The 25748-nt window shown below is 35.4% G+C and overlaps 1 protein-coding gene across 2 annotated transcripts in view; it reads right to left on the bottom strand.

Moving 5' to 3' along the window:
• The window catches only part of LOC121314211 (cadherin-20-like), a 38129-nt gene extending 12607 nt beyond the window's left edge, over positions 1–25522 (bottom strand). Inside the window, exons 1-4 of one of the 2 annotated variants that reach the window (XM_041247236.1) lie at positions 25252–25522; positions 8014–8080; positions 1751–2149; positions 131–425 (exon numbers count right to left, since the gene is read on the bottom strand). In XM_041247236.1, the coding sequence (XP_041103170.1) occupies positions 131–425; positions 1751–1999 (544 nt within the window). In that variant the 5' untranslated portion in view covers positions 2000–2149; positions 8014–8080; positions 25252–25522. The remainder of the gene's footprint in view (positions 1–130; positions 426–1750; positions 2150–8013; positions 8081–25251) is intronic. The other variant, XM_041247237.1, reaches the window with a different exon arrangement.
• Between the last annotated feature and the right edge of the window lie 226 nt (positions 25523–25748).

Here is a 25748-nt window from a genome sequence, read left to right as displayed (position 1 = left end):
TCTATATAACTTGGCATTCTATATTACGACTTTCCAAAGTAAAAATAACCTGACTTAATAGATTTGGATTTCAAATAAACCTTGTCACATCATTGGAGCACCGTTTACATTATTATGAATTATTGCTTACCTATCACTGACATCTCAGGTACAGATGCTGTGTAGGGCCCATCCAGAAACTGGGGTTCATTATCATTAATGTCCTGGATTTTAACAATGAACTCTGACTCGGGTTCCAAGGGCATGCCTGTGCGGCGTTGCAGTGCCTGAGCCCGTAGAATATACTGGGATTTCACTTCCCTATCCAGCCTCTGGATCGCATGGATATCACCAGTACTGTCATCTATAGTGAACATAGTGCCAGCTCCTTCTCCTGATAAGATGTATTTGATAGATCCATCCCCTCTGTCCATGTCTGAATGAAGCTTAAAATAAGAAAAGGTTTTATTCATAACAATGCACTTGCATAGTTACTGTACTACTAATTAAATACAATTGACTTAAAAACATTATTTTGAAACCTGGGTGGAATAGGCAATGTCAGTACAATTATAACTTGACTGTTCTGTTGGATAAGAAGAAGATACACATTGTTGTGAATGAGAAGAGTCCATTTGTCCTGCCAAGAGCTCAACTCATTCAAACACAAGTACAATTATCTGGTAAATTGTTGATTGGTTAATAAAACGTTTGTTTGAAGAAAGGGGAATCTCAATGCATTCCAACATTTCCTCAACCACAGCAATGTTTTGTTTATTAATTTTCTAAGATGTAATCAGTAATGACAAAGAAACTGCTTTGCAGTATGTAAAAACAAATGTATTTCAAATTATGATCAATGTTTTATTAATGGAAAATACAACTAACTACTTATCTGAAAGGAGCAATTTAATTTTAATAATATAAGAAGGATCTGTCATGGTAGAAAGCTGGAGCCATTTTAACTTAATAGCAACTTTACAACCAGAAAAATCTAAAGTCTACAGTAAAATGATAGGTTAAATGATGCATGTTACAGCCCAGTAAAGCAAAAATTAATTTGACACCAAGAACGTTTTGCATTATTTGAGCTGCTGACTGCAATAAAACAATCCTTGGTTTTCAACATAAAATCTTGAGATCCAGAGTCTCACCATAATTTTACTTAATGATAGTCCTGAGTGGCACAGAATCTCTCATAGATTAAAAACCTGCTCTTGGTAATGAGTTAGAATGTGCCTGGTCATAACAGGATGATGATAGCAAAGCTATCAGTTACCTAGTTCTTCTGCAGCTACCACTGGGAATCCCTCAAGCTATAGTTCTACCACAATAAGTTGTGCACTTCCTCAGGGGAGAACAAGCCTGGAGTTATTCTTTCAAAGAAGCTTGTCATATGTTATCAAAACAAATCCTATCTGATTGCAAGTAGGAGATCATTGGCACCCTTGTTGAAGGTAGTCCCTTGATTTAGGGCATTGCTGCGTGGGTTTCTCAAAGCTTTTTACACCATAGCTGTAGCTGTTTAGCTGTCATGACATCCTCCTGCTGCTTTCCTAAGCCTTTCTGGTTTAGGTCTTGTGTCTAGTTCTTATTATAACTGCCAGTACTGTTCACCATCTCTCAACAGTAATTATAGATTCAAAGGGTTTCTCTAGTACTAGTCCACTTAAAAAGCATCTGAATATTCTACTTCAAACTTTATGCTGTTTTTGGTTCATACAACACATATTCCAAACCATCACGTTACCTTCCTATATTTTGCACATACCTTGCCAACATACAAAGGCTCTGATCCTGTGTATTCTTCCAGAACAAAAAACTGGTTCCAGACCCAGCCTCTCTTTACTCTTTGATGGTGCTCAAGTGTTTCATCAGACTGCAGCAATATCTCATCTGATTGCTTTTCATTTCCCCCTCCAGTCTGCAGTGTGGATTCCTCAGTTGTGGCATGTAGAAGGTGTGCCAGAATTGTTAAGCACAAGCAAAGTCTGCTTTTCAGCAAATGCTTCTCACCCATTTTCAATGAAATGGTGCTTTCTTCAATCAAAGGATTTTATTGCTGCACCAGAAAACAGCTTTTGTGAAATCTTCTTTAAGGTAGTCAATATGGCGAAAATTGGCTCAAAAATCAGAAATTTTGAGCTAGATTGTTCATTTGTTGTTTATTCTGTTAAAAAAAAAGAACACAAAACAACATGTTTGGGTTTTTATTTGTTAAAAAACAAACAAACAACAAAAAAACCCTTTTAAAAGCAACACAAATAACCCAAATTCTTCTAGCCCTTATCAGGCCTTTTCACTTAGAGGCCTAATACTGCTTGAGACACTGCCTGCATACAAAACAGTGTGATGTGACCAGTGATACATTTTAGAGCGTACCAATTTACAAGACAGTACAAGACAAATACATTCACAGCTGTGTCCTTTGGAGCAGGTTCCTGGTGTGCTGGACCAGTATCTTGCAGCTGAGAAACACCATTAAAGACTGTGTTCTATTTGTATCCCCAAGACAGGTGCATGCAAAGTGCAACTTGCTGAACCTGTGTACCTCTAAATAATGGGACCTAGTTTCCCCTAGAGATACACATTAGAAATTCTTCTGATAATATAGTGTTGCGACTTTGGCTCTGTGATTTATTAAAAAATGATTCAGTACCATCAGCCAATCAGCTTCTAGCTCTAGTAGGCTTCTATAAGACGGTAGATGCCTGCTGGAACTTCACAGCGTCAACTGTGAATCAAACTTAAAATCAATCCACGCAAGCACTGACTTTTTCATTTTGACATTCCGTAATGAAAGCTCAATTCATCTATTGGACTGTGTAGGTGAAATGGGTATGTATATATTACATGGTGTATAGTTTTCATTTGTAGAAGTTAGTGAATACAAGTCACTCTGCAGTAGCCTGAACCTGAGGGCTGTGTGTGTGTCGCCAGAAAGATAACAAAGCATGTTCAAAACTGGAATCAGTTAGAACTGGTTTCAAAAGATATTATCTATGTTTTAAGTTGCTCAAAACTATAATCTGTTAGAACTGGTTTAACAGTATAGGGTAATAAAAATTGTTTAGAGTAATACACATGAGTTAGCTATTATTGGGTAAGTTTGGGATGTTGGCAGCATGTGATAGGCTATATGTTAATGAATGCTTGTTTTGTTGCTTGTATAAGTAAGAACTGTAAAGCAGAAAACTTGTGATATTCAGTGCTGTTGAGTACTTTGATCTTCACTGTAGTGTGATGCTGTAAGACACCTGCTTTCTGTGTAATAAACTGCTTTTGGTGATAAACATTACCTACAAGATCTTATTGACTTCTTTGATCACAGTAACATCACCTACAGACAGCAAATACTAAACTAAGATACAACTGGTCCAAATTTAATTTTTTGTCAGTCAAAACCAGCCAATCAATACCATGCAGTGGTGAAAGCAACCAGTCCTGAACCCGCAACTGACAAATCAGCCAATCACAGCCTGTGAGCTTAACTGGATCTCAACATCTTTCAACAACAATGAACCGAGACACAAACAATTCAATAACATTGCTCCATTCACATATCTAGCACTGTCCAGATACACTAGAAGCAGGGGTTTACATGACTGGTATGCAGGTAAGGATGCAAGCCATTAAAAAAATGCAGACTTCCATATTGCTCTTTAAGATGAAAAGGCATACCATCAGCACATTTTTAACAAGAAAGCATGTTTCATAAAGACGGCGAGGGTGTTCACGCTTGCAAGGTGACCCATACCTGCCTGACCTCTGGATTTTTCCCAGTGACTCAAGGTTTTCTATTCAGTCTCAGGGTCTCCTGGCACTGTCAGTGATCTCCAGGTAACTGAGCTGATCATGATTAAATATGTCCCCATATTTCACATAAGCTCGGAGGGTTGCAATTTAACAATAGTCCCTCCCTGCTAGCTACGTCAAGTTTTTATTAAAAAATGGAGAGTGATGGGTGGAACCACTCCAGTTCATAACATGAATAATTTTCTTTTAATTGGCACTTGAAACAACCAATGGGATCTCTGTTAAACCATCCATTCAGAGTAAAGGGATGCAGTTACGGGGAGTGGCTCATTGATACTTCGTTTCCCAAACTTGAGCGTGGGCCAGAGGAGGTGCCGATGTTTGATACGTTTAAATGTGCACTTAAAAATTACATTTACTTAACAATTTTATTTAATATAATATATTTTCCACCTTCAGTTATATCCTTATATAAATACTGTTGTGCCATCAAACTAACATGTACAACAACACTATAAAGTGACAAAGCGTTTTGGTTTTTGCTTTTGAATTCCCGGGGGGGCAGTATGGGTATTGAAATAAATAGAGAATGTGTGATAATTTGTTAAAAATTGTAATAACCAGCAATCCGGACTCCTACTTAAACATTCATGAACTATTGTTGTGGTCTCTGACACTGCCATCACAATCGTTTGAACTGTCGGAGGAGGTGGAGCTAGACAATCACCTCTAATTTCGGTGCTACTGAACCATTTCTGCTGGTACTCACGTGAAAACCTAATAATAAAAGTTATGTGAACCCCCACTATAAGCAACTCTGACAAGTAAAATGTTTTTTATTTGATAAAGTGATTTAATTTTTTTTATTATTATTTTTTAATCTAATTGTGTATGTGATCCTTTGTGAATTCTTTTCCTTAAACTTTTCTCAACGGAAGTATACCTGATGAATCATTACAAGTTTACACTAAATATAGGGTTTGAAGTGTTGTTATAAAGGAAATAACGATAAAAATCATTGACGGCTCTTCCATGTGGTAGTTGTCCTTGACTTTCATGAGCACCTTCTTGGTCGGCTCAGGATAAATAACTCCAGTTGAGGTCAACTGCCCCATGGGTAGAGCCTTCATCAATGGGTACTATCGCTTAAGTAAATTATGGAAATCTGACATTTTACTTTGGCATGTAAATATATATGTAAAGAAGTGCAAACACAAGATGCTTTACACCACCCATCACCAACCTCTCTTGGTTCTCTGCATATATGTAATCCTGTGCCAGCAATGCACGTTGACTCTTCAGATCCCTTAGGAAACATGGGGCCCTGGGGTTGGCAATGGGAGTATTTTAGAAAGTATGATAAAAAAAAAACTACTTTAAGAATAGCTTTAAAAAAAATAGCTATTGTGTCTCACTGCACTCTTAGAATTTCAATAGTCAGTTAATCATTATTTAACAGTGACAAAACATTTTGAGGCACTGGTTGGCAAGGCTCTGTTGTTGGATGTCCCCACAATGAGTCTATATCGCAACTCCCCTCCAAAGACTGAATGACATCACTGAGTGGAGGAATTCTGACCTCCATTAGTGGTCCTTTCTCTACATTCAAGAGGCCTGTTGTTGTAATGAAGTCAAATTAACCAGTGACCTCATTTAGGGTCACAGATTGCAGCCATTTATTTTCCTCTGTCTTGTTGTGGTTAAATAACCACACAAGTTGCTTGGAATATGTTACAATATGATAAGCTTGCTGTGACAAATAAAGGAATGCAAAGCAGTTCCCACAATATGTTAAGCTATTAGTCTCGGGTCCAGAATTGCAAAGTGTTTTATGTGGAACAGCAGCTATTGCAGGACTGCTTCCATATTAGTTGCCGCGGATGGTGTTCAAGACTTAGAAGTCCAAAGTCCTCAGCTATCTAATACTCAAACTGTCTGAAACAATTGTATTTGCACAGTAATTACAAACAATTTAGCATATTTCAAATTTAGCAAGTGGAATGGAAAATGCAAACAAACACCATTTCTTAAAAATAAGAAAAATAAATAAAAATAAGTTCTTATTCATGACAAATATAAACTGATCTATCAATCTATGGGGATACTGATATTGTATAGCATACTTTTTAAACTCATCTACAAGATTTGTTGCTGTTCCCCCTTAATCAATTTCCATGGAACAGATTTAAAAAGCACAGAAGCAGAAAAAAGCCAATGCTATCTAGAAATTGCCCACATTGAAAAGTTAAAAACTGTGTCATGTCTAATTTGTTAACAACAATCAATTTCTCATGGTAAAAATTGCCACCATGGATACAGTTCATATCTTTGACCCCAGGAGCACAAAATGAAGCCCTTTCTCATCAGTTCCTTTGTGTTGTTCATGCTTGTTTCCAGTTCCGTTGCCTAGGATAACTTTCTCTGTCCTTGTCCCTCCTACAAAACATTGCATGAAGGTTTTCTAGTCACTAGTTATAAATGGTGCTTTTGAGCCTTTCTGGAATATATGAAGACCCCTTTTTATCAGACAAAGATGTACCACCCTGTAGTAGAAAACTCAGCCAGGAATCTTTTTTTAACGCAAACAAAAAATAGTGACTACAAATGAATAAACTGGTGAGAAACATCCCAAGCTGTTACTTTCATCTACGTTAAGTTTAAGAACTCTCTATGAAGGCAAGAGAACAGGACATTAAATTGTTATTTTCAAAAGGCACACTTTAGCAATGGGATGCCTTTTACTGTCTGCACCATGTAGGTTCAGAAGAAAGGCTTGAATCGTAATAATCTGCTTTTACCTCCAGAGTGTTTCTTTCAGAAAGCAGTAACCGCTGTGCTTTGAAACTGCCATGCCCTGCTTTAATTGCTCTATGGATCCTGTCTCTTTGGTGCATCATCCTCCATTGAGGAGGTTCAGTGTAATATATTTTTTTGGCAGCTGATTTGTAACTCAGGAACATTTTCAGATATCAAATTGGGAAGTGATAACCAGGATCCTAAAGAGCCGTTCAGCCTTTTCCCTGCACAGAGCCACCCCCACCTCCCCTTTTTCCTTGCAAGAAAAATAAGTATCTGCAAAGCCTCTTTTACAGGCTTTTTAATCATTTGTTTATTACTGGGAGGCATAACAGAACATTGTCAGTTATGAAGAAATTGAATCAAACCCACTTGCATTTGTATCAAGCACTGGTGCATGGAAAGGATGCCATTGTGAGTAATAGTCATGAGGCAAGTTTGCAATCAGTGTAATTCTGGACATAAATTGAATCTGTGAAGTAATTGTGTGTGTGAGTGTGTGTGTGTATGTGTGTGTCCATTAGAGAAATCATCAGCCAGTAGACTGTTACCCTTCAGAAAACTGAATGCTGTGAAAAGATGAACTTATTTAAAAGACAGGGGGGAGGGTTAGCTTCATATCAAAAAAGTTCAGCAGCTTTTAATCTCTTTCTCATAAACAACTACAAGTGTGTAGCTCTTTGTACTATATGAAAATGTGATTGCTGATCATATGTTTTTCATATACAATTTCATTAAGACTTTTCAGTTTAATGTTTTAGAACACTGTAGGGCAGATACAGTCCTTTATTGAGTACCTCTTAAAATAGCAGTGAAAAAAGCTTCTACAGTGAATTTCAGATATGCAGCTCTTAGGTCAACATGATCAGTGCAGCTTGTTTTATCAACCTAAATACCACTAAAAAAGTAGAAATCGTACATTTCTAATGGAAATGCTATATTTATAACTGTTCATTCCATAAGCTTTAAAGCTTATGTATATGCTACATCTTTGAAAACATATACTGCAAATGTTACCAAACAATATATTGAATTATTTAACAAAGACCACATCTGACCAAAAACAAGATGCCTACGTATGACCTGTCCAGGTTTTAAGCAGCGTTTGCAACGTTCCTAAGGATTAATTCTAAAGTCGGATATATATATAATATATATATATATATATATATTATATAATATATATATCTATATATATATATATAGATATATATATATATACATAGTAAGGACCTGAAAAGCTCAAATGCCTGAATTTAAATTTGTAATGTAACCCATGCTGTGCGATCCCCTTTAAATGGTTTTATTTCACTATTTAACATATATAAACATGTAAGCAAATCATTAATTCATTAAATTAAGCTTCAAATAACTGTAAAATAACTGAAAGTACTATGTATTGAGGTTAGCAGTAAAATGTAAGACTTCATGCTTAAGGTTTAAATAAAATAACACATTAAAAAAAAAAAACCTCAGCCTTACCTTGTTACTTTCATGATGCTCCTTGCCAGGTTATGTTTTTTACAGCATATTATCTATTTTATTTGATCTAAAATGCAAAACAAACACAATTATCTGGTTACTAAAACTTCTGTCTCTTAAACACAACTATCTTTTAAAAGTTTTTTCCTCTTTGGTACACTGCAAAATACTTTTCACAAGAGATCTCTGAGAGCCAGTCAGAAAAAAAGCCCTTCTCTTTCAATGAAAAAGCAATCCTCATGGCTTTAACATCATCCTGCAATCTGTGACACCAGTTATAGAGAAGCGGTCATAAGAAGATGATGCTGGGACGCAAGCCTCATGGGCAGCACTTACAACAAAGGCAGTCATGGCACGTTTGGGTATTTACAAGAGAATAAAGCACCCTATGGAGGAAACAGTTATTTCCTTGAGCAGCAAAGATGAAACTAAAATCATCATACCAACCTGCCTTCATACATTTTAATGAGATTTGTGGTACACTATTGGATCTGAAGAGAGATTTATGGGCATAAAAGATTAAGCAAATTTTTTTTTTTTCATTTTTCAGCTGCCTACCAGTACTGATGCAAAGCAATTAATTTGGGAAACTGGTACATGGCACCGGAAAGTATGATTACTAACACACACAAAGCAACTGTAGAAACTAATTATGTCATTTTCCCTTTCTTTTATTAAAGCTTTACAATAAAAGTGATGTATAAAGATAGACATTATTTACATAGTTTCCTGGACCAACATTGACTTAACAGTACCACACATATATAAATATAAATGAAACATCAGGACCACACTATATACTTGTACATCAACCTTTGAAAGTGAATGTATGTATATATGTATTTATTTTTGTATTTATTTGTAATATGTGAAGAATTGCAAGATTGTGTTTTTTTTTTTATTATTAATATCAGGACAAACATTTGCATGCTAAGTACAAAAAAAGACACATCATAACTGGTGAATATGATATAAATGTAAATAAGTATAAATGTATATAGATGTATACACAGTATATTTAATAAAAGCCTGACTGAAAGGTTGCAAGTACATATTGTATTCACAGAAGGTGATTAATAATGCAGTATTTCATGGCCAATCAAAGTATTTATTAATAAAGTTAATATAAACCTAATTTTCTTGGTGTCACATAAATTGAACAAATGCAGTTTGCCATTTCTGTGTAGCTAAAGACAGAGTGATATGAAACATTTAAAAACAGCATTTGATCTGTCTTGCTATTATTGTGTGTTTTGTGAACCCTACCTAGTTTAGTGCAATTCAATCCTGCTTCATATATTTGTTTCCCAATGACTTTTTCAAGTTACTTAATCTTTCTGACAGAGTAATTTAGTCTCTTGTCGAGGACCAAAACACAGATAAAAGCAATACCATCCATAGGTCCAGATGGTCAAAAGGTTTTTCTCTCAATCAATTCAAGATTTTTGTTGTTGCTCTCTTTCAATGTCTTTTTCTCATTTGGCAGCCTATTCTTCTCTTCCTCCCTCAATTCCTGTGCTTCAATAAAGATGTGACTGGTTAGTGTCCTAGCCAATCTGTCCTTGCATGCCTGACTACATCCTCAGAAAGGCAGGGTCCCCTTTGTTTGGCCCCTGATGGCTGGGTGGCATTCTGCACCAGCAAGCATGGCTTCCACCACAGTTGGAGCTTTGCAATAATTGCCAGAACAAATTGAACTGGGGCTTATCAGAGCCCACTCTTTTCAATGGGAAAATGGAGGTAGTCCGCAGAACAAGACATAGCGGGGCTTGTGACAATACAGCGTAGAAATAGATTGGATATAGCCAGCGTGGAGCTGTGTACCGGACAACATCAGTGATATATGCCAGATGTAATAATGACATGCTAGTTTGTGGATGAACACAACCCTAAAACTGATAAATCCTGCTTTAAACAAGTAGGATCACAATGAGGAAAAAGATGACGACCATATATATATATATATATATATATATATATATATATATATATATATATATATATATATATATATATACATATATACACAATATCATAGGATAACCATGTTTAAACTTTTTAAACCAACCCTATCTTCAGTCGTTACTAGGGGCCTAATTGAAATTAACTTATGGTATTTTGTTTGTACCAATGTATTTTTATAGCATTGTGCTGTAGTCAGTGGGGTCCTTTTAACAATGTAAACAGCAGGGAATGTTATGACTGCTACATGCAAACATGTTCTACCATGAATATTTTTCTATCGTAGTTTATGTTTTACTTTAAATATAAAAAATCATCCCTGGGGAAAACACCAGATGGATTAACATTGATTTATAGAAGTTTAGTGGTTTAGAAGTCAAAGGGACCTCTTCTGGTGAACTGTTGCTTGGAAAGCTTGGTTCACTTCCTAATTTCTGATGAGCACAATATAAATTTGTAGTAGAAACTTTAACGACCGTTTAAGTCTAATAAACCCAAATGTGTTCATCTTTAGTAGTTCATCTTTAGAAGTTTGAATTTAAATGCAGTTATAAACTGAAAATTTAGGTTTATGGTAACAAATAAAATACTATTTCCTTCAAAGGTGTTTAACAGAATGATTATCTTAAATGATAAAAGAAAAAAAGTATATTTTTAGAATTTGAGATGCCGTTGAGCATACATTTTTTATAATGGCATTACAAAGCTGTTCTAAATGAAAAACGCATGTTTTTCAGAGAAAAGTATGTGTTATACTCATAGAGTAAAACATTACTACATTGGACTAAATGAAAAATGTCAATGACCATATACAACAACAATCAATTTACTAGAACCCCTGCAGTTGTAAGGTGTCTGAACACCAGCTCCTGTACGCCACTGTGAGAACTTATTCATTAATCTGGTTGATGAGCCTGCTTTGTGGGCTGGCTTTTTGCATTAATGGGTTTTTTAAGAAGATGTCATTAAAAAAGTTATTTAAGCAATAGCAACAAGCCGTATAGAGTGTACAAAGAGATTAGAGGTTATTGATGTCATTTTGCTTTCTTTACCAGTATCTTAGTAAAAGGATTTAGGCCCAGATACATGTGACAGTTAGAAAACCTCCTGTCTCGATGGGTGAAGTGGACTATGTGTCAACTTTGAAAGCCTTCAAAGGGCTGTCTGCTTTCTAGTAGATATGGTAGGTGTATCTGTTTTCTTTAAGCATTTTGCTTGCAGGACTGGATGTGGTTGCACCTGTACTTTGATCTGAAGACTGCTGACATTCTTTTTATCATTTGATGAAGTGAACATGTATTCAGAAACATAATTAATTTGAGTTTACCCAATGCTGAAATATCTTGTTTTCTATTCTGTATGGAATAAAAGGGCTTATCAACTCCACATGCATTTAAGAACAGTATTGTGTGAATACCAAAGATAGAGATTTGAGACTATTTTTGTTTTCAAAAATTCATAATATATTTATATACTACAAAGCACTTGCAAAAATAGCATTCTTTTGACTAGTTAGTAAGAAGCTGTTTACAGGCAGAGCCTGTTCTTTATCAATCTATTGTCTCAACAGCTGGTAAGAATTTCATTCAGAAACCACATTATTTCAACACATGCTCACAATTCCTTTTGCATAAAGCTGAATTGAATGGAACAGGGTTCTCAACCATTCAATTAACTTGCACATTGGGAAGGAGTTGTTCTGATGCACAGATCCATCAAGACATTAAGAATAAAGGTGCTGTGAAAGGTCCGTCATTCAGAAGAGAATGCCAGAGAGCATTTTAATTAAAATGAGCAAACAATAGACGCATTTGCTCCATTATAAAGATATAGCAGTTGCTGTGAATGTTTTCCCGTCATATTAATTACAATCGTATTTACTCTACAAATAAATCCCATTGAGCCAGACAATTAATTTTGTAGCACAGAAACCTTTAACCATTTGCAACCTCGCTTTAAATGTAAAAAAAAAAGTAATTAATCCTGTTCCAGGTGCCTGTAGTAGAAATAGGGACTGGAATGCTTTTATTCATAATATTATATTCAGCTATACACAATTTAAAAGCACCCAGGACAGTGGACTATGCAGAAGGAGTGTACACTATTTGAACTGCTGGTTATCAGTAGGTATAGTACTATATGTGTATCAATTTTCTTTTAAGTATGTTGTTTTCAGGACAGAAGTGACTGCGACTGAAGCACTTTGATCTGAAGACTGTTGACATTTTTTTCATCATTTCATAAGGTGCAGCTGTATTCAGAAATCTAATTAATTTGAGTTTACCCAATGCTGAATAATCTTGTTTTCTATTCTGTATGGAGTAAAAGGGCTTATTAGCTGCACATGCATTTGAGAACAACATTGTGTGAATACTAAGGATAGAGATTTTCTTTAAACATATGTTTTCACACATTGGTCAGCAAAGATCTGTTACAGAGCTGCAATGCAAGCAAAGTAGTGCCGTTTTTGTTATTTTATTTATTTATTTGTATAAAGTTAAAGGCTATTATCCATTTACACCTGAAACACCTATGGGGGCTCTTTAGTCAATACTAATAAAAGTGAAAACACAATATTTCCATTAGGATCATTCTAGTATAGAAGGAAGTACTTAATTGCAGAATTTATTGATTTTTCAATACTGTCATTTCACACATGTTCTGATATCAACAGCAAATCTTATTAAGGCTGATTTATTGGGATGTGACACGTACTCATGTAAGCTCAACATCCTGGAGATTTTGCTGCATTTTTTATGAAAGGCACTTGACGTTCTTAGAGAACTGTATAGGGTGAGTTGATTTGCCAGCTTCAAGGTACACTTCTCGACCCATGTTCTTCCCCTAACTTCAACATGTGGAAGAGGCAACCTGTCTTGAATATTATGAAAGGTGCACAACCAGGAGAGTCAGAAGAACAAAAAGATCCTCTTTCCCTGTACCGTGTAAATGCCTCAAGCTACATCATCTTGGCTTTCTTTTACATCAGCAAGAGTAAACCTAGAGATCAACAGTTGTGTCAGAGCAAATGTTACAAAATTAATATGAAATTGTCTTAGCATATTACCATCCCTGACATAGAAATGTTATCATGTCTTAGGTGCACACCGACAGTCTTTCAAAAACCATTTGCTAGTTTCCAGCACCTGTAATGAGTCAAAGGACATAGGCTCTGAAATGTACTGTGGGAATAAAAACCAGGGGACTCATGTTTAATAAGATGTTGATTTGTTGTCTTTGAAGGTTCTGCCTCATGTTTTAAAAAAAGTGCCAAGTCCTCAGTGACTATAAGGGGATTCTGTTATTATTATAAGAAACCCAGGGAAGTTTATCACCCTTCAATTCAGTATACATTACCCGGTACCTGGTACAGTGAGTGCAGTCAGTCAGTCAGCACCAGAAAACAACATTTTTTAAATTATTTTTCATATTCTGGGGTAGGTGTACTAAAGTGTTGCGCCTATATAGTTGCAAACAAGTCAGAAGTCTTGGGTGAAATGTACAAACAAGTGCAATGCTATTTGTGACTTTTTAAAGAATGCTTTACGGCAGCAGTTTCTGTTAGCAGTTCAAGCGTAGATGAATATGTAATGGGAGTTCCGGCATACATTTGCAAAAAGGGTGTGGAGATTAAATCAGGGTTCTCAAATATTATAATGAGATGTACGAATATTATAATAAATAAATCAGAGTGTAAATCAGGGTTCTCAAATATTATAATGAGATGGACGAAAGCTGCAGGCAATTACAACACTTACATTTACTTCAATTTGTTAAGAATTTTTGAAAGCATGTTTTAAACACTTGCAATTGTTGCTGGCATTTCCCAGTCTGCATTTTGTAGTGCGTTGCCAGTTGTGCTCTTTGCATTTTTGAGGTGAACAGCCAAATACTTATTTTTCCCTAACACTTTTCCTCATGACTTACAACGCACCCGGGCATGGTGATATTACAGCAGGGCTTCTCAAACTCGATCCTGGGGACCCCCTGTGTCTGTTGGTTTTTATTCCAACTGATCTCTGAATTACTTAACTATACACTTCATTGAACTGATAATTAGCTTAATTAGACCTTTTTACTTGTTTTCAGCTCTTATAAAGTTGCCGATTTCAAGTTAGCTATAACACTGTAAAAGTAACAGCTATATTCTCACATGTATTTGTTAGGGATAGGAATTAACCCCATCCCTGCCAACCACCACCAAAACACATAACCCCAACACTTTATCTACAGGCAGGTTCTGCCCTGCCACAGTGTTCATTGGCTTTTACTACTGTACTGTTTAGGCGTACTGTACAGATTTATATTTTTGTTCATAATATAATATGTGTAACCTACCCATAACACATTAGTGTTATTTCAGCTAAATGATTTATATATTTAAAATACATTGCGCACTATAAATGTACGTGTGTGCAATTTTAATTGTATTTTTTTAAAACCCAAATTATACTTAAATAAGTTTATTGCGGCTCCTTCCGTTTATATATTTTTTGGCCCATCTTAGTACACCAAGCCCTCTGTCTTTTCTAATTCTCATCGAAAAACAAAAAGTGTATTTAGGTTTGTGGCCAAATTTCACATTTTATATTGGAAGAAAAGGTTTTGGGAACATGCAATAAACAATGCAAATGTAGTGCAGTATTTATAATAATTGAATACATATATAATCTGTGATGCGTGAATAGAATTAAACTATATATATATATATTATTCATGTCTGCAAAACTACCTTGTTGGTGATGTGGGTATTGTCAGTTTAATAATATCCTATGAGTCTGCTAATGGCATCATAATGAAAGCTAGTTAATGATGTTGTATTGCTGTGTATACAATGAACACAAACATACTATTTAAACAAAATATAGAGAATATTAATTAACTCTTCCCTAGTCGTTAGTCAGACAAGGAGGTTATATAGACACCTGAGCACTAATTAGCAATGCTGAATAGGTAGAGTTGCCACAACCTTACATTATCCCATAGGTGGTGTTTGTGTCTGTAATGACGTGTTTAATTATGGAGAAACAGCTCCCCCTATAGGCCCATCATGTGGTAACCAAATGTCAGTGTTCTGTGACAAATATTGTTAATTCTACAATTACAGCTAAAGCCCCAACTTCATGTCCCGTAAGCTATCTAAGTACTCACTGCATTACCTTTTAAAGGATACTAAAAACTTTACATTTTGTTAAAGTTTCCAAAAAGTTTTTATTTATTTACGTTTTTAAGCATCCACTGTAACAAGTAATTGCAGTATGTTTATTTCCAACACACTGGAAATAAAAACAGTCTGATAATAATGAAATTAATTATGCATATTAACAGTCCAGGACAGAAAGCTAAGGGGAAAATGTAATTATCCACACAGAAGCAGACACTGGGAGATTAATTGCAATATGCAAGCTGATTTTTTTCCTACATGACACTAATCTTTCTCATGCTATTTTCTATTATCACTTGCCATTTTACCACAACATGAGCAATATATAGTACTATGTACTCAGCGTTGCATGAGCCTCAGTTGACAGAAGATCAATAGAATGCAACAGAAATGATACAATGAATGAACATGGCGGGATTATGCCTAAAAAACAGGCAGCATTTTCAGATTGTCGACTGAATAATACACAGGATTACTTGTGAAACCACGGCAAGTTTCCAACAACAAATTACATTTTGCATTCAAATGAACTTGTCCCATTATTATTATTATTATTTATTTATTTATTATTATTATTATTATTATTATTATTTAATTTCGTTGTTGCCAATTCTTTTTTTTTTAATTTTCTCCCAATTTGGAATGTGCAATTATTTTTAGTCTTATCTCAATGTTAACACTTTGGACAGGCATTTAGATATGAAAAAAACAAGTTTCCTCAAAACAAACAAACAAATAGACCAACTATTTCACCCTGAACTGCCCAGCAATGTAAGATGCCACTTGTTTATGTGCCTGTTTTGCATTGTTAATGTGACAAAGGGACAGCTTGAAAATGGGTTTTGTGTTAAATTATTAATAATTTGCCAGTTGAGAGTTGTGAGTTGCAGCTATGCAGAAAGCTTAGGAAAATGAAACTTCCCAGTAGCTTACATAGGTTGCCCATAAAATATTGATTGTATTTACAATGCATTGGGCAGCATGAGGAAAGCATATCAATGTAATCTACCTTCAGTTAATACCATCATTAATATTTAATCATTAAGCCTAGTAGGGCAGTCAAGCCCACAGAAACATTACAAGCTACGTACTGTTCTCAAGACTAATATAATATACTCTAGTTCACAGTTAAGACCAGCTCCCTTTTCATTTCAGCTGTATCTGTGTAGAGAGAATCAGCCAATGAAAGCTCAGTTTTGAGAACGGGCTATAAAGGACCTCTTCATGCAGAGAGGTACGGCATTCTACCATATTTTACAGCTAGACCAGTTACTTGACCAATGTTCTGTTTTTCACTGCTTTGTATCATAGTAGCTATAGATATAAACCATTAATAATATTACTGTATTGTTATCGTAATGGTTAATTAAAGTTCAACTAAGAAAATCTTAAGACTATGCAGCTGACTTTTAAGCCATAGCGATACTCAACAGTTTTAGTACCAGTATGTATTAGGCATCCTCTGCTGAGCACTGATTAAGGATTAAGAGTACATTCTACCCCATAAAAACTGTATGCCAAGTATAGCCATGATGCAATGTATCCCATCTCGTTTCAAAGAAGACCCAGGGAAATCAGACCACTTGCTTGCAAGCACTGCCATGTCCGTACATAAGTTTGGCTGAACTGAAAGTTTAGATCAGTTCAGACTATGCTATGGTCAGTCACCTTTCAGAAATTGTAAAATTTCTTTCCGACAAAAATTGTGCCAATGATGATTTGGAGTAAATGGAGACTCCTGTCATGTAAGCTGCCTCTGACTATGGGAAAAACAAGGGTTGCATCAATTTAAAGAAATAAAATGGCAACAGAATTAAAAATTTCCTGTAATGTGTTTTCAGTCTTGTTCATGATCACAAAGGTCCCTAACTATGCATAAACACTTCTTTTTTTTCAGTTCAAGGACTACCATGTGAAATAATTTCCTTTTTATTTAAATTTAGGTTGAAAAAAGGTTTACAAATAAAACAGACTGGGAAGGCAGATAATCCAGATGAAGATTTGGAAACTCTGCTGGCAGTCAGAGATAATTTGGATACTACATACAAGCGCCTACAGTTTTATTAATTTAACTTGCAAAGTTGTTTTCTATGTATATATTCAGTGCTGAGAAAAAATGTATGATAATTATAAAAATTTTACCATGATAGCCTTCTTGAATCAAAACCAGTCTTTTCTTAAATATCCAATTGGGTTTATATTAAGCAATATCATGTCTTTTGAAACAAAATTATGTATGTACTAGACAAACAATGGGTAATTAAGATTCACAGTATGTGAAAAAGAAAGTGAACCCCTCGTTTTATCAGCTCAGTTAAGGGGCTAATTAGTTTAAATAATTAGGTAGATCTTCATGGGTGAGTTTGGGAGGCCCCACCCTCTATAAATATCAGAAATTTTGTGAGTTTGGTCTTCACCATATAGGTGTCTGGAAACACATCATTCCACGATCAAAAAAAATCTCAGAGGACCTCAGAAAAACAGATATTGATGCTCATCAGTTTAGAAAGGGTTAAAAAAAAATTCCAAGTATCTGGGGCTACACCAATCCACTGTCAGACAGAAATTCTACAAATGAAGAAAATTCAAGACCACAGTCACTCTACCCACGAGCGGTTGTCCTACCAAAATCTCTCCAAGAACAAACAAGAAAATCAACAAGGAAGTCACAAAGAACCCCAGAGTAACATCCAAGGATCTGCAAGCCACTCTCACTTTGGCTAATGTGAGTATTCATGACTCAACTATCAGAAAACGACTGAACAAGAATGGTGTTCATGGAAGGATAGCCAGGAGGAAACCACTGCTCGCTAAAAAGAACATTGCCGCCCATCTGACATTCACCAAAGAGCACATAGATGATCCACAAGATTCTGGAACAATGTTCTCTTGACAGATGAGTCAAAGGTACAATTTTTTGGACTCAATGAGAAACATTATGTTTGGCGAAAACCAAACACTGCGTTCGAACAGAAGAACTTCATCCCAACCATCAAGCATGGTGGTGGGAGTGTGATGGTTTGGGGCTGCTTTGCTGCCTCAGGACCTGGATGGCTTGCCATCACTTACACAAGCATGAATTCTGCATTGTATGAGAAGATTCTAGAGGAGAATGTCAAGCCATCCATCCGTGAGCTGAAGCTGAACTGAAAGTGGGTCAAGCAGGAAGACAATGATCCTAAACATACAAGCAGATCTACAAAAGAATGGCTGCAGAAGAAGAAATTCTGCATTTTAGAATGGCCTAGTCAAAGTCCGGACCTAAACTCCATCTACATGTTATGGCAGGACCTGAAGCGAGCTGTCCATGCAAGCAAGCCCTCAAAAGCCATCGAGTTGAAGCAGTTCAGTGCGCCACCAAAGCACTGCAATCTGCCAAAGGTCTGAGACTGCAGAACCTAGCTCATAACAATGACTTCTTAAACTCTAAATCTTACATTAATTTCATGTGATAGGCATTTGAGTGTAGACATCAAAGTTCGAGCTTGATTGTTACATGTAACATGTCAGCTACCTTTGGATCTTGCTCTGGCAATACTATAGAAGTGACCTCTTTTATTAAAAGATTTCAAATGTAAGCTGAAAAAAACTGTTTTATTTCCTAAAAGAACAGCTAGGCACATTCAACTCAGTGTGTCTTTAAGATAATGAAAAAAAGATGTTTGAGGTAATGAAGTTGGTTGTTGGGCCTTAAATAATTCCTGACAAATTCTTTTCTTGCTCTCTCACAAATCATTTTTATATGTGGCAAGAGGTGGATATCCATGATAGAAACCCAAATGTGAACAGGAGGGCTTTGCAGGGATGGTGTCAGACCAGAAAAAGACTCAAAACAAGTGAAGAGTGGGGCAAAATGAAGCGCAATGATGCTCAGTGTTTTATTAAATAATAATACAAACAAAAGAGTTTAAACAAAACAAACGGTTTAAACAAAACACCAAACAAAAGGGTACAAGGGCCAAACAAACAAGCATTAAACAAGTAGTATGCTGGTTGTGAAACCAGCATACGTAGCAATTGTTTATTTCCTTCTTCGCAGACTTACATCTCTCTTCTGACACTCTCCGCCTGAGCAGAGAAAGCTGCAGGCTTTTGTAGAGGTGACTACCTCCCGATTAGCAACAATTAATCAATGAATTAACTCGAGTGATGATCACCTTCTGCACAAGGTTTTTATGAGTGGTGATTTTAACCCCATTCATGTGACTATTATGAGACTGGCTGCCTTTTTGCCAGTCTCACACAACAAATAATAATTCTGAACGAAAGCACAAAACATATATATACAAATATATACAATGATACTAACCAAAATAATAACAATAATAATACAAATAATAATAAAACAGCACACATATATATATATAGGACATAGGATATAGGACACGCCACCACAAGAAGTCATCTAATAAGAGAGTTGATAGCTCAATAAGTATTCTTGCCTCCAGGTATAAAAGTCATAGGTTTGACCTGGGCACATTGCAAGCTTTATACCAGCACCTCAGCTCTGTGTGGGCACTTTGATGAGCTCTCTTTGGATGCGGTCTAATAGAGATCCAATCTGTTTTGCAGATATTGAAGTGGAGACTGGGCCCAGACCCCATCCTAAATGTCAAGGAGAAATCCATGTCATATTCTGACAAATGAATATTATTGGTGGTTGCTAAAATGTGCATAACATTTGTATTTAGCTTCTCCTTTAGAAGGGTATATTTTAATGATCTAAATAGAGGCAGATTTTAATAATGCCACCCTACAATTTGTGACATTATATTTTGAACATATTTAATGATGTTAAATGTGCACATTCATATAAGCTCCCTCAGGATGCTTAAATATATTATCGTTTTGATTGGATTAAAAGTTTACTGGTAAAAGTCATACATGTTATCCCTACTGGTAAAAGTTTACATGTTATCCCTGCAACTGAACAAGCTCATGTTTTTTTTTTTAATTTAAAAAAACATGAACTACCATTTATTTGTATTCCATAATTTATAGAAAAGAAATATGTTAATTAGAGGAAAAATAGCAAAATTCTACCGTAAAAGTATTAACCTCAGTCACCACTGAGATTATTAAAAATTTAATTGAAAATTCATGATTCCAAAAATGACATTTAAAGACAGAAATATTTTCCCTGAATGGTAAAGCTCACTATATCCTACACAGGTGCTCTTGCATTAGTTAAAGTAAAACAGAGCCCACTGCCAGAATCAGTTTCAGCCACAAGGCTGATTGTTTATAAATTGCACACCTGATGACTCCTTCAAATACATTCTATTAGATTTTAATGAACAAAAAGTAGCTCTCCTAAATAAACACTGCTCTAGAGGCTCAGCATGGCAGCAAATTCAAAAGGTCTATGTGTGTCTGACCAGATGTTGACTCTACCATTAAACAAACACCAGATACCATTGACAGCTGTGTAGACAAGCCACAGCTTAAGCCCAGCAGGCTTCTGGGCCTGTTTGCTTTCTGCCTTTTGGCAATCCAGCCACCCTGCGGTAATAGCATTTTGGGATGTATTTTTATCGTCACAGATGAACTGCCCATTTGCTTGCTTCATGTCCTGAATAAAAAAAAAAAAACAGTGTTCTTCCATTAAATTAGGTGTTTGGTTGCTCTTTTCTAGCATCTGTGTGAACTATATGTAATTAGATTGAATAGAATTCAGCATTTATTGCATTACTGGTTTGGGAGTAAGTACCCAGCAGTACACAGAAAGAGGGTCCTTTTATGCTGTAATATTACAAGCTATTGTCACTTGAATACTAATAAGGAATGTGTCGGCTAGGTTTACAGATTGCAAGGACCATTATGAACAGCTCAGTTCCAACCTAATTGTAACTGCTGGGACAAAGAAACTAACTGCACAATACCAACAATAAGGAGACAGCTCTTCTTTCTATTCAAGCCAATATCAAGTTCATGCCTGACGCTCGTAGAATAATTAATTTTTATTAGATTATATTATTATAACAGAAGGGTTCTAAAGATCAATTTATCAGTGGTAATGCTACATTTTTACAAGAGTTGCTTTGAAAGTAACTTTTGGTCTGCAGTAGAACCTTTTGAACACAAGAAGTCTTTCCCGAAGCACCTTGTATATTCACAGCATAACATTAATTGTCAATCATTGTTCAGGAGCCTGTCCATTACAATCTTCAAATTGATGAAGATTGTAATGGACAGGTGTTAGGTACTGATTTAAAAGAAATTGTTTAAAGAAAAGAAACAACAAAAAAGAAACGGTTTTGCTTTCTTTTAAAAAAGTAAGGTTAAAAAAAATAAGATTTGTCAGTCAATTGGTATTACGAGAAAGTCTTTCAACTGCTGTACAGTTGAAGCCTTAGGTCAATAGTGATTGAAGCTTATTCACATTTTCACTTGATTGGACCCTTCATGAAAGGATATCAGGGTTACTCAAGGTTACTATGATTCCACATGACATAAACAATTAGGATTGAGTTGACAGTTCCTCAGAGATATCAATGACTACATTGGTTCAGAACTGACCTTTACGTGCCTCTTCAAGCCAAGCTTGAGACCCATTGTTGCTGTACATCATCTTTGCACATAAACAGTGCCAACCCAATCAAAAATCTATACTATCCAATACTGTGACAGCATGTCCAAATCATATCAAATTACTTTAACATAACCAAGATTAACTGATACAAATGACATATATGGGAGTATCGCTTCTGGACAATGTCATCGAAAATGCTTCCTAGTGATATGCAACCAATTATCAAACAACCAGGACCTCTCTTGGCCTATCTTATACTGTACAATAGAAAACCATACACACTACGCATTAACTTTTAGTATATGTGTAGTTCACTGTATGGATTGTTAGATACCTTGCAAATAACTGTGGTTTTATTACTAGAAGATTACATATGCATGGTAAGTAAAACTGAATACCCTAAAGGTGAAAACAGAATCTTCTGTTTCCTAATGATGAAAACCCTCAGCATCAGAATTTTTCTAACCCTAACCCAACCTTCATCTTTCATTTTTTTATAATAAATTGAAAGTGAACAATTGTTGACAGCTATGAAATTGGCAGGCATGCAATTTTATAAGAATATAAGATTTTCCGAACAAAAGGAGGTCATTAGGATCATCTGTTCTCATGCCTAATAGCTGATTGACCTCAAAACCTTGTCAGATTGGGTCTTAAAGCATCCAAGTCATTCAGTCTCAACAACATGACAAATTAACCCACTCTATACCCTCATCACTCTGCATGAAACACATCAAAAAGTGTCTCCATCCTTCTGCCCCAAGTCTATCTCTGCTTAATTTCCAGCTGTGGCCCCTGGTCAGAGTGATCAGAAATAAAAAAGAAAAATTGATCAATAAATGGAAAGAGTTATAGTAAAGGATATTTTAACATTTGATAGCAAAACAAGTATTTAAACTTTGAGTAGCCTTTTGTTTGTAACAACAACAGTGCTTTTTGTGAGTATGCCATTTTTGGCACCTTCAAAACCGGAACAGAGCCAAACGGGTAACATAATTAGAAATACTGTTTGAAATTCAGGTCTTGTGCTTGCTTAAACATCATTAGTGCTGTTGTTACATGACATCTCCTGAGTTCCTAGTGAAAGCTAATGAAGTGTGAGGAGAGCCAGGATGCATGACAATAAATGAAAGGGTAGTGCTTATATAAATCAACTTAAAGGTTAAAATTTGGCTTGAGAGATTTCACATCTTTTTAATCAGGGTCATCTTCAAAATGGCTTTGTTCATGTGGATTCACTTGATAAAAAAACAAACAAACTCAAAAGCTTGTGTGAGAAAATCAATTTAAATTCATTTCTGCCTAAGGTATACGCTCTATTACTTAAGCAACTGCAAATTAAATAGATTCATTACCTGAGAGCTTGGCTAAAAAACAAAGTACATAATTGCTTTCATCATGCTGATGAATGTCAGAGTAATTTACTGGCCCATCTAACACAAAAATATAGCCTTTGAATTAGGAGCACATGCATTTCATCCAATCATGTCACAGCCTATAAAAACAGCCCATAAAAACCCTGGGCCTGTTTAAAAATAAGAAGGCTGGCCACCTGTTTAAAAATAATAGAAGTATAGTATAACTTGTATGAAAAATGACACAAGAATATAAGGAATTTAAGTAACAAATGAACTCAAAGTCACCTGTACCATAGAAAAGTAATACGGTTAAATGTATTCTTAATCCACATTATCTGAGGGTTTTACCTTGAAGTATGCATTTATTTATTATTAGTATCAGAGCCTCATATACAAGGGGGTCCTAGAAAAAATACAGCTGGCAGCACCCACGTTCTCATACAGCATTATTAATGTTATATTAGGGCTGCAAGTGTATTTCTATATAATGAAATCACAGGTCTGATATAGTAATATATCATTTTGAAAATGGGTGCTCCACTAGCCATACAGTACATCTATATTGTAGTTTGGAAGTAATGGAAGCAGTGCACAATGGCAGGGTCCTCAACCTTCCTCACACGAAACACATCAACTATCATGAACAAGTCATGACGAGAGCTGTACACCCTCAGAAGGATATTCTGTATATGTTATTTAGTTCACTAATTCACTGGAAAAAAGCCTCACTAACATATCTGCCTCAGTTTCTTGGAAATAACTGTGAGAAGAGAACATGGTGTGAAGTTCAAAGTTTAAAATAATAACAATCATCTTTATCACGTCTATTAATAGCCTTCTGATTTACAAACATTTCATGGAAATGGCAATTTCACTTTACTATTAGTAATAGTCTATTAAAATGCATTCAAATGTTTCAGAAATGGGATTTACACTGTAGCGTCGTATACAATCATTTTGGGTTCATAACATGAAGGCTAGACAAATAATGTAACGAAAGACATTTTAAGGGATTACTTTGATAGCAAAGGAAACCTACTCTGAATTTCATGTTCTGTAACTGATGTGTCCAATACACAGTATCTCATTCCCTCCTCAGACCATTTTCTTTTTAATCCTAACCCTGTATTTCACCCTTCTTTTGAGTTTCAATTGTTTTCTATCATATTTATTTATATATATATATATATATATATATATATATATATATATATATATATATATATATATATATATATATATATATTATTTGCACTTCACAGCTGACTAAACCTACTGTGTTCTTTTCTTTCTTTTTACTTTACATTTGTAATACCCTAACCACATATAAACAGGTTAAATTGTGCTCCCTAGGGACTGTACAAATAGATACTTAATGATTCTAGTCACATCATCCCACAATGAGATCTTTATCCACTGTTAGAAACAGTGGTTGGCAGAGGCTGTATGTTTCAAAAAGGAGAAAAATAGAAATAAACGGTGTCCCTGTTGGCTTTTATGCTTGTCAGCTGCCTTGGTTACTGTGTGGGCTGCCAACAGACAGATTCCTTTCTCTAATTTCAGTGTGAAACAGGCTATTCTGTTCCCAAGTGTATGAAATCTGATTAATGCTTTTATAAGTTTTGCTTTTATAAGTACACACTGATCAGTCATAATTACAACTGAAAGCAACCAAAGCCAAAGACAAGTGGAACCTTTTCTTTAAAATCTACTACAGCTATTTATCAACTTTATATAACTTGCATGGTGACAGCTATTGTTAAAGTACAATGTCCATTTTCACTTCAGTCAATACATTTCCTGGCAGCATTTCATTTAATACTGTATAAACACAGTTTAGAATTCACAAAAATAAAATGTGTTCCAATATTTATAACTACTTAAAAAAAATACAAAAAAACACCCAAATAACAATTTAATGGTTTACTACCTTTTACAAGACTATCCTTTTATTATCGGATACTATATTTGATAATAAATGTGTAGAGATACACATTCTAATACAGTGCATGTTAAAAATGTGACAAATGAACGATTAAATGGCCAGTCTGCATTTATATAATTTTCAGTAAATTGTAAATCTTTGCTGACATTATTGCTAATTTATAACAACAATTGCATGCAAAATATAATTACAGTGTGCTACCCTGATGCATTACACATTACAATTGTCAGATCAGTTGTTATGATCTGATACCTGATACATTTAATGATCTGGTTACCTTAGTGCCTTCTGCCTTTTCCTTGTTAGTTTTGACACCTAAGAAGTTCAGTTCACTCCTCTCCCGACACCTCCAGATTCCAATGTAAGCTTGCTGTTCAGTAAATTCAAGCAAAATTCAAGTATGATGAACACTTTTTTTTTCTTTCAAATGAAAAACACCCCGTCAGCTGGTGCAATAAAAATAAAAAAAAAAAGTGAAATGAGCAGGACAAAGTTTCCTCCTCCTCCCTTGAAATGCATTGCTTAACAAGAGAAGAAGTCCTGCCTGGTTCCTCCTTCCCTCAAACTGACTGCACTGTGTGCCTGTGGCACTGGTACTCATTCCTCACCTCATGAATATTCTGACAAGGCAAATGCAGCTGAAGTAAATTGAATTAGCCTATTGGCTCCAGGAATTGCACCCCGTCTCCCCAGGGAGCTGTCAAAACTCACTCCAGATGAAAGGTTTTGTATCCAAGAAGCCCCCACCCCCACTCTACCCCAGAAATAAGACAT

The sequence above is a fragment of the Polyodon spathula genome, chromosome 4 (genome assembly GCF_017654505.1).
Source record: "Polyodon spathula isolate WHYD16114869_AA chromosome 4, ASM1765450v1, whole genome shotgun sequence".
NCBI classification, from domain to species: domain Eukaryota; kingdom Metazoa; phylum Chordata; class Actinopteri; order Acipenseriformes; family Polyodontidae; genus Polyodon; species Polyodon spathula.
The sequence above is the reverse complement of the archived record's forward strand: the minus strand, read 5'-3'. Positions and strand labels throughout refer to the sequence as shown.